This window comes from Coregonus lavaretus (genome assembly GCF_964263955.1).
Source record: "Coregonus lavaretus genome assembly, contig: SUPER_35_unloc_2, whole genome shotgun sequence".
Taxonomy (NCBI): domain Eukaryota; kingdom Metazoa; phylum Chordata; class Actinopteri; order Salmoniformes; family Salmonidae; genus Coregonus; species Coregonus lavaretus.
This window is the reverse complement of record NW_028167180.1, coordinates 4,451,710-4,461,164: the sequence shown is the minus strand read 5'-3', so window position 1 is coordinate 4,461,164 and position 9,455 is coordinate 4,451,710. Positions and strand designations below refer to the sequence as shown.

The following is a 9,455-nucleotide window of genomic DNA, read 5'->3' as shown; positions in this document are numbered from 1 at the left end:
AACCACATTTCAAAATGTTAAAATATGTTTGATAGAGAAGTTAAAATCATGTTCAAGGGTCCAACATTATGCTAGCTCAAACTTGATCACTCACAAAACTATGGCTAATTTAGCCAACAAATGTCCACCCAGTTAGTTTCCACCCTGTTAGGATTATGCACCTACTAACAAGTTGGAAAAGGCACCGTCAGTGTTTTATCCGAACATGTCTTTTATTTTTTTATGCAATGAAACGTGCAATTGTGCTTGTTTCTTTCACCGTGGCAAAACATTCAGGAGAACTTCAGTGCCCGTATAAGTCGGAACGCTGTGGAGGAATATGTATGAAAATGAAAAAGTATGCACTCACTAACTGTAAGTCGCTCTGGATAAGAGCGTCTGCTAAATGACTAAAATGTAAATGTAAAATGATTATACAGGTATCTGCCTAAATAAAGTATCTTAATAGGGCGTTGGGGCCACCACGAGCTGCCAGAACAGCTTCAATGCACCTTGACATAGATTCTACAACTGTCTGGAACTCTATTGGAGTTCTTCCACAATAAATTCTATAATTTGGTGTTTTGTTGATTGTAGACCTCCCGAGTGGCGCAGTGGTCTAAGGCACTGCATCGCAGTGCTAGCTGTGCCACTAGAGATCCTGGTTCGAATCCAGGCTCTGTCGTAGCCGGGCCGCGACCGGGAGATCCATGGGGCGGCGCACAATTGGCCCAGCGTCGTCCAGGGTAGGGGAGGGAATGGCCGGCAGGGATGTAGCTCAGTTGGTAGAGCATTGCATTTGCAACACCAGGGTTGTGGGTTCGATTCCCACGGGGGGCCAGTATGAAAAAAATAAAATAATGTATGCACTCACTAACTGTAAGTCGCTCTGGATAAGAGCGTTTGCTATATAAGTGTTCCACCCTGGCGACAGACACGCATCCTTTAAAGGCCCTGTGCTCCGTTGAGACCCCTCTTTCAAAGTCACTGAGATCTTGTCTAGCCATGGTAGCCAAAATAATGGGCACCTGGGCATTTTTATACATGGCCCTAAGCATGATGGGATGTTTTAATCACTTAATTAACTCAGGAACCACACCTGTGTGGAAGCACCTGCTTTCAATATACTTTGTTCCATCATTTACTCAAGTGTTTCCTTTATGTTGGCAGTTACCTGTATGTCAAAAGCAGTTGATGTATTTTGATTTTAAAATATCTGTTGTACATTTACCAAAGAAACAAGTTCTGTGTTTTTAAAGAAATGACTGATTCATATTTTGTTCTCACACTTTAAGAGTTGTGTTGGCGACCATCACACAATGCTGGCCTCAGATGATGGTAGGTATATGTGGAAACACGTAATAAACTGACCCAAGCTATATTATTTAATTTAAATCTCAGTTTAAGAGGATATTTAGTAAGATATCAATTGTTGTCCCTTAACTGCTGGGATGAATAATACACATTTGTTTATGTCATTTTACTGTCAATAAAGTTTGTTTCTCTCTCATTATTCCTTCACCAGTGCTGCCCCCTCCTGGTGACATCCAGGTCCTGTTGCTGACATTAGATTCTGTGTCTCTGAGCTGGAGTTCTCCTCAGGGGCTGACAGGACCACAGACATTCAGAGTGACCTGGGGGTGTGACGGGGAAACAAGCTCAACAAGAGTGAAAGGTGGGCATCATCTTGAAATAAGCAGTCTCCAACCTGGTAAAAAGTACCAGTTCAACGTGGCTACAGAGGGAGAAGATGGAAGCCAAAGCAGATGTGTCTCAGCATCCCTATCCACAGGTACAGTAGGCTAACTTGTGTTTTTATTCACACTACATCATTCATTCATTCCTAGAGACGTTGTTGGACTCTCTGTCAAAAACAGCACATCCTCTATTCTAAACAAATCTTGATTTTTGTTCCAGTGGTCCTACCCAGAGATTTAAAGATAGACCATTTGGAAGAGACCTCCTTCACTCTCCACTGGTCCAATGCTGAAGGGATGGAGAAAGTCCCACAGCACTTCCTCATATCCTACTGTATCCCAGGAACAGACCCCCTCACAGCCATTACTGAAGACTGCCACAAAACCTTCTCAAACCTGCAACCTGGCACAGAGTACACTGTTAGTGTTGCAACTGTGTTGAACAATGGGGAACAGAGTGAACCTGTCTCTACAACAATCTGCACTAGTAAGATATCTTCCCCCAATTACAGCTCATTGTCTCTTTACCACTAACTACAACGATGTTGTTACATTACAAATACACGTTTTTGTTTTGTTGTTAGTGTTCTGTTATGTTTTATTTGTTTCGTTTTTTCCCCCATATCAAAAGCCCTGGATTTTTGTACTTTTCCACCTGTAAGGCTATAAACATTTTATTAAATTTTTTGAAAATGAGGTGAGCTAAAATTTAAGGTAGAACTAGGGCTTGCATGTACAGTAACAAACAGTTACATGACCTTTCAACATCTTCATATCAGAACCATGGACAGTGTCGTGACTTGACTTCAACATTAATCTGAGGACTGTTATTTATCTAATCAACTAACTATGTTTAATTGTTACCCGATTAAATTAATAATGTAACAATTAACTCATAGGGATCTGGGGCACCACGAGAGCGGTTCTTTAAAGAGTCACCATCTCCCAAATTAAACTCTAAAAGGTCTTTACCTATCACATCTATAAACAGTCAACGTATTAATCAAAACCTCGTATCATATCATTATTCTGAACAGTCATAACCTCCTTTCATCTGCAAAAACCCGAGCCTTACTTATGATTCAGTACTACAGAAATTAGTTTAATTATTTATTTAGTAGCTAATTAAATGGGAACACAGGATAAACACACCCACTATACCGGTTATTGACTGGAAACTTAATGTGATGAAAACAGGTCCCTAGTGGAATGACAACAACATTGATGCTTGTTAAAGAAGAGAGGGAGAGAATCACTTAACATTGCCACATTCGGAAACTACTCTCTTCTACTGTAACCATATACTTTGCACACAAACCTCGCCCTCTTTGCAATGCCTGGTTCGCCATGTATCTCTCTCGGTGGACAGGGCCGCCTTGGAAAGGTTGTTGGGCCTTTTTCGCGGCACGCTTGTAAGTCTCTGATTGTCCGAAAGGGTTCCAACAAGTCTTCTGTTTTTCTCCTCTGTAGTTGTCCGGTATCCGGTGACTTGTCATGTAGTCCTGAACAGAACTACAGAATTGATTTTCCTTCCATACGCTCTTGAAGTTGCTTCTTTGAAGATAGGCTAGCCAGCCGTATCGATGGTTCCCCAGTGGGGTGATGAGAGTAGCGTAATACGGTGGTTTGAGCAGGTTAGCAGATGGTCCTACTTAAATTCGCTTTCGAAGAGACCTTAATTAGGACAGCTAATCAGCCGTACCAGTGATTGTCCGGGAGGTGAGTATATTTTCTTCACCTCGTGTTGAGATTCCAAGTTCCAACCATTTGAAACATGTAGTGGCTGCTTCACGTTTTTCTGGTCTAGTATGTTCATTTATTTCCCCTCCATTCATACACTCTGCTCGAAAGGGGCAGTTCCGTCAGGCTGACATGCTCTCTGACCTCACTTCGGGAAGGTGACTAGTAACTGTGCGAAGTTGTGAAAAACAATTATCTGAAATCACATCCCTCTTAACAGTATAAAAAAAAATGTATGCACTCACTTAACTGTAAGTCGCTCTAGATAAGAGCGTCTGCTAAATGACTAAATAAATAAACACATACTTTCATGTTTCATATTACATGCACAACGCATATGATGGACACTTCGTACATGTAGTGGGTATACTTTCCAAGTTACAGTATTTCCTTTTATAAAATGTTTAATGACAACACAAAATAACAAACAGAATGACTTTAGTGTCCAATAGATCGCATCTGACCATTCTCCACATTCTACATTCAAAATATTGTTCCAGTATTCGCTTTTGAAAGTGTTAAAGTTTCAGCTGGAAAAGGTCTGTTGAAACAGACATTCCTTTGGTGGATGTTGAGAGGGAGAGCCTGAATGTTCTCCTTTGATTGACAACAGGGCGTGAGCTGTTAACCCCTCCTAGTTCTTTCCTTCCTCCTCTACTGAGGAGTCTGTCTGAAGTTATTCATTGCAAACCTGATCTGACCTATTTGGATTCTCATGGACAGTCATTTCAACAGCCACATCATATTTAGCTTACGTTAATTGGACAAAATCATTTTTTTGGGTATCTTTTAGTTGTCACTGTATTCGACTAAGCAGAGGTGATTTGATGATGTTGAAGTTGAAATGGTGCTGGAATAGTGGATGCAGCTCCTGTTTTCTTTGCGACTTGCGGTAACTCTCCGTGGTTCTAAATCAATCGTTGTTTAGTGGTCCTAAAATGTTAAACATTAACTTGCTTGACCATGCTGTAGGTCATGTTACTGTCTGTTACTGTACATGCAATATGCTTTGTGGACTACCCACGCACTTACCCAACAAAAATATAAATGCAACAATTTAAACAATTTTACTGAGTTAAAGTTCTTACAAGATAATCTGTAAATTGAAATAAATTCATTAGGCCCTAATCTATGGATTAGGCCCACCCACTTGGGAGACAGTCCCACCCACTGGGGAGCCAGGCCCAGCCAATCAGAATGAGTTTTTCCCCACAAAGGGCTTTATTACAGACCGGGTGGCTGGTCTCAGACGATCCCGCAGGTGAAGAAGCCGGATGTGGAGGTCCTGGGCTGGCGTGGTTGTGAGGCCAGTTGGAAGTACTGCCAAATTCTCTGAAACAATGTTGGAGACGGCTTATGGTAGAAATATGAACATTAAATTCTCAGGCAACATCTCTGGTGGACAGTCCTGCAGTCAGCATGCCAATTGCACAATCCCTCAATACTTGAGACATCTGTGGCATTGTGTTGTGACAAAACTGCACATTTTATAGTGCCCTTTTATTGTTCCCAGCACCTGTGTAATGATCATGCTGTTTAATCAGCTTCTTGACATGCCACACCTGTCAGGTGGATGGATTATCTTGGCAAAGGAGAAATGCTCACAAACAGGGATGTTTAAGTGCCTTATGATTCAGTACTACAGAAATTAGTTTAATTATTTATTTAGTAGCTAATTAAATGCCACATTCGGAAACTACTCTCTTCTACTGTAACCATATACTTTGCACACGAACCGCCGCCCACGAGAGCGGTTCTTTAAAGAGTCACCATCTCCCAAATTAAACTCTAAAAGGTCTTTACCTATCACATCTATAAACAGTCAACGTATTAATCATAACCTCGTATCATATCATTATTCTGAACAGTCATAACCTCCTTTCATCTGCAAAAACCCGAGCCTTACTTATGATTCAGTACTACAGAAATTAGTTTAATTATTTATTTAGTAGCTAATTAAATGGGAACACAGGATAAACACACCCACTATACCGGTTATTGACTGGAAACTTAATGTGATTAAAACAGGTCCCTAGTGGAATGACAACAACATTGATGCTTGTTAAAGAAGAGAGGGAGAGAATCACTTAACATTGCCACATTCGGAAACTACTCTCTTCTACTGTAACCATATACTTTGCACACGAACCGCCGCCCTCTTTGAAATGCCTGGTTCGCCATGTATCTCTCTCGGTGGACAGCGCCGCCTTGGAAAGGTTGTTGGGCCTTTTTCGCGGCACGCTTGTAAGTCTCTGATTGTCCGAAAGGGTTCCAACAAGTCTTCTGTTTTTCTCCTCTGTAGTTGTCCGGTATCCGGTGACTTGTCATGTAGTCCTGAACAGAACTACAGAATTGATTTTCCTTCCATACGCTCTTGAAGTTGCTTCTTTGAAGATAGGCTAGCCAGCCGTATCGATGGTTCCCCAGTGGTGTGATGAGAGTAGCGTAATACGGTGGTTTGAGCAGGTTAGCAGATGGTCCTACTTAAATTCGCTTTCGAAGAGACCTTAATTAGGGCAGCTAATCAGCTGTTCCAGTGACTGTCCGGGAGGTGAGTATATTTTCTTCACCTCGTGTTGAGATTCCAAGTTCCAACCATTTGAAACATGTAGTGGCTGCTTCACGTTTTTCTGGTCTAGTATGTTCATTTATTTCCCCTCCATTTATACACTCTGCTCGAAAGGGGCGGTTCCGTCAGGCTGACACGCTCTCTGACCTCACTTCGGGAAGGTGACTAGTAACTGTGCAAAGTTATGAAAAACAATTATCTCTCAGAGCTTCTGAAATCACATCCCTCTTAACAGTATAAAAAAAAAATGTATGCACTCACTTAACTGTAAGTCGCTCTAGATAAGAGCATCTGCTAAATGACTAAATAAACACATACTTTCATGTTTCATATTACATGCACAACGCATATGATGGACACTTCGTACATGTAGTGGGTATACTTTCCAAGTTACAGTATTTCCTTTTATAAAATGTTTAATGACAACACAAAATAACAAACAGAATGACTTTAGTGTCCAATAGATCGCATCTGACCATTCCCCACATTCTACATTCAAAATATTGTTCCAGTATTCGCTTTTGAAAGTGTTAAAGTTTCAGCTGGAAAAGGTCTGTTGAAACAGACATTCCTTTGGTGGATGTTGAGAGGGAGAGCCTGAATGTTCTCCTTTGATTTACAACAGGGCGTGAGCTGTTAACCCCTCCTAGTTCTTTCCTTCCCCCTCTACTGAGGAGTCTGATTGAAGTTATTCATTGCAAACCTGATCTGACCTATTTGGATTCTCATGGACAGTCATTTCAACAGCCACATCATATTTAGCTTATGTTAATTGGACAAAATCATTTTTTTTGGTATCTTTTAGTTGTCACTGTATTCGACTAAGCAGAGGTGATTTGATGATGTTGAAGTTGAAATGGTGCTGGAATAGTGGATGCAGCTCCTGTTTTCTTTGCGACTTGCGGTAACTCTCCATGGTTCTAAATCAATCGTTGTTTAGTGGTCCTAAAATGTTAAACATTAACTTGCTTGACCATGCTGTAGGTCATGTTACTGTACATGCAATATGCTTTGTGGACTTCACTGGACAGAGGTTGCTCAGCTACGTATTATACTCAACAAAAATATAAATGCAACAATTTAAACAATTTTACTGAGTTAAAGTTCTTACAAGATAATCTGTAAATTGAAATAAATTCATTAGGCCCTAATCTATGGATTAGGCCCACCCACTTGGGAGACAGTCCCACCCACTGGGGAGCCAGGCCCAGCCAATCAGAATGAGTTTTTCCCCACAAAGGGCTTTATTACAGACCGGGTGGCTGGTCTCAGACGATCCCGCAGGTGAAGAAGCCGGATGTGGAGGTCCTGGGCTGGCATGGTTACACGCGGTCTGTGGTTGTGAGGCCAGTTGGAAGTACTGCCAAATACTCTGAAACAATGTTGGAGACGGCTTATGGTAGAAATATGAACATTAAATTCTCAGGCAACATCTCTGGTGGACAGTCCTGCAGTCAGCATGCCAATTGCACAATCCCTCAATACTTGAGACATCTGTGGCATTGTGTTGTGACAAAACTGCACATTTTATAGTGCCCTTTTATTGTTCTCAGCACCTGTGTAATGATCATGCTGTTTAATCAGCTTCTTGACATGCCACACCTGTCAGGTGGATGGATTATCTTGGCAAAGGAGAAATGCTCACAAACAGGGATGTAAACAAATTTGAGAGAAATAAGCTGTTTGTGTGTATGGAACATTTCTGGGATCTTTTATTTCAGCTCCTGAAACATGGGACCAACACTTTACATTTTGCGTTCATATTTTTGTTCAGTATAGTAAAGACAAGATTAAATTGAGACTAGTCTGATGGGTAAAAATGTGATTACTTGATGAGAGAACAGTGTGTGCAGCCTGAAGCTTTTTTTGCTTGCACTCTGTCCCTATAATCCCATCATGCAGCCCATATGTTTTAGTTTGTAAGACAGTCTAAGGTTTCTGTAATTCACAACTAAAGTTGCCAAATAACTTTAAATCTAGCATATAGGATCTGTTTCAAATGATCACTTTTACGCTCAGCATAGCCACTTCATATGCGCATGGGCTCTGGATTGGGAGAAATATCCTTTCTATTTTATTCACATAAATTCAATTATATTCTTCTAACTAAAATAATTGCATGGGACTTGAGCATATCTTGTCTGCTAAATGAACAAGCCTATGGCATGGTGCATAGCCAGATAATATACAGTAGGCCAACTCTTCTGTTCTTCCGAAATACATTTTCTTCATATCATGTTTCTTTAGTCCTGCCTAAAATAAATCATTGATTTATTGTGATGGTGTATATTAAATCATTTAGACTTCTTAAAATTGTTGATGTTTCAAAGGCACTCATCATAGCCCAGGTGTTTATTTGCATGAATCACTGGACACAACAGGCGATTTTTAGAGACAGGCTTCTATTTGAGCCAGGCTTCTATTTCCTTAATGCACACAGCTTTTGCTCATTTGCATAGTCCATTTTTGAATTCCACAGGGATGCTGGCCCATGTTGACTCCAATGCTTCCCACAGTTGTGTCAAGTTGGCTGGATGTCCATTGGGTGGTAGACCATTCTTGATACACACGTGAAACTGTTGAGTGTGAAAAAACCAGCACCGTCGTAGTTCTTGACCCAAATGTATGCTCCTGGCACATACCATACTCCGTTCAAAGGCACTTAAATATTTTGTCTTGCCCATTCACCCTCTGAATGGCACATGTATGAAATCCATGTCTCAGTTGTCTCAAGGCTTAAAAATCCTTTAACCTGTCTCCTCCCCTTCATCTACACTGATTGAAGTGGATTTAACAAGTGACATCAATAAGGGAGCATAGCTTTCATCTGGATTCACCTGGTCAGTCTTTCATGGAAAGTGCAGGTATCCTTAATGTTTTGTAAACTCAGTGTATATCTGGAGTTAAACTGTAGCCCTGAAAATAATGTATTTATCTTCCCTTAGTACTGCCTGCTACAGACCAGATTAATGTTGACTCAGTGGACACCACATCAGCTGCTGTTAGCTGGAGCCAGCCACCAGGATTGGACCAAACCCAACATCATTACCAGATCTCCTACCGCTGTCCAGGGACAGAACCACACATCACTACCACATCTTCACACAACATCACTCTCTGTGACCTGAAACCTGCTACTGAATACTCTGTCACTGTCTGCACTGAGTTGGAAAATGGAAAGCAAAGTCAACTGGTGTTAACAACCCTCACCACAGGTAAGTACCCTATTTAAGTATTATTTCTGGTTATCAAAATGACTATGTGAATTCCCCAGATCTCGAAATGCAGTTTGGTAGTGAAATCAATAAAAGTTGTTTATACAGTGCATTCTGAAAGTATACAGACCCCTTAACTTTTTCCACATTTTGTTACATTACAGCCTTAATAAAAAATGTATAAAATATATTTTGTTTAATCAATCTACACACAGTACCCCATAATGACAAAACACAAACTGGTTATTAGAATTT

The 9,455-nt window shown here is 40.7% G+C and overlaps 1 protein-coding gene across 2 annotated transcripts in view; it reads left to right on the top strand.

The window, feature by feature from the left end:
* The first annotated feature begins 275 nt into the window (after positions 1-275).
* LOC311110114 (receptor-type tyrosine-protein phosphatase H-like) overlaps positions 276-9,455 on the top strand; it is a 31,974-nt gene continuing 22,794 nt past the window's right edge. Inside the window, exons 1-5 of one of the 2 annotated variants that reach the window (XM_084188683.1) lie at positions 276-337; positions 1,275-1,317; positions 1,505-1,771; positions 1,897-2,163; positions 8,931-9,200. In XM_084188683.1, the coding sequence (XP_084044809.1) occupies positions 320-337; positions 1,275-1,317; positions 1,505-1,771; positions 1,897-2,163; positions 8,931-9,200 (865 nt within the window). In that variant the 5' untranslated portion in view covers positions 276-319. Of the gene's footprint in view, positions 355-1,274; positions 1,318-1,504; positions 1,772-1,896; positions 2,164-8,930; positions 9,201-9,455 lie in introns of both variants that reach the window. The other variant, XM_084188684.1, reaches the window with a different exon arrangement.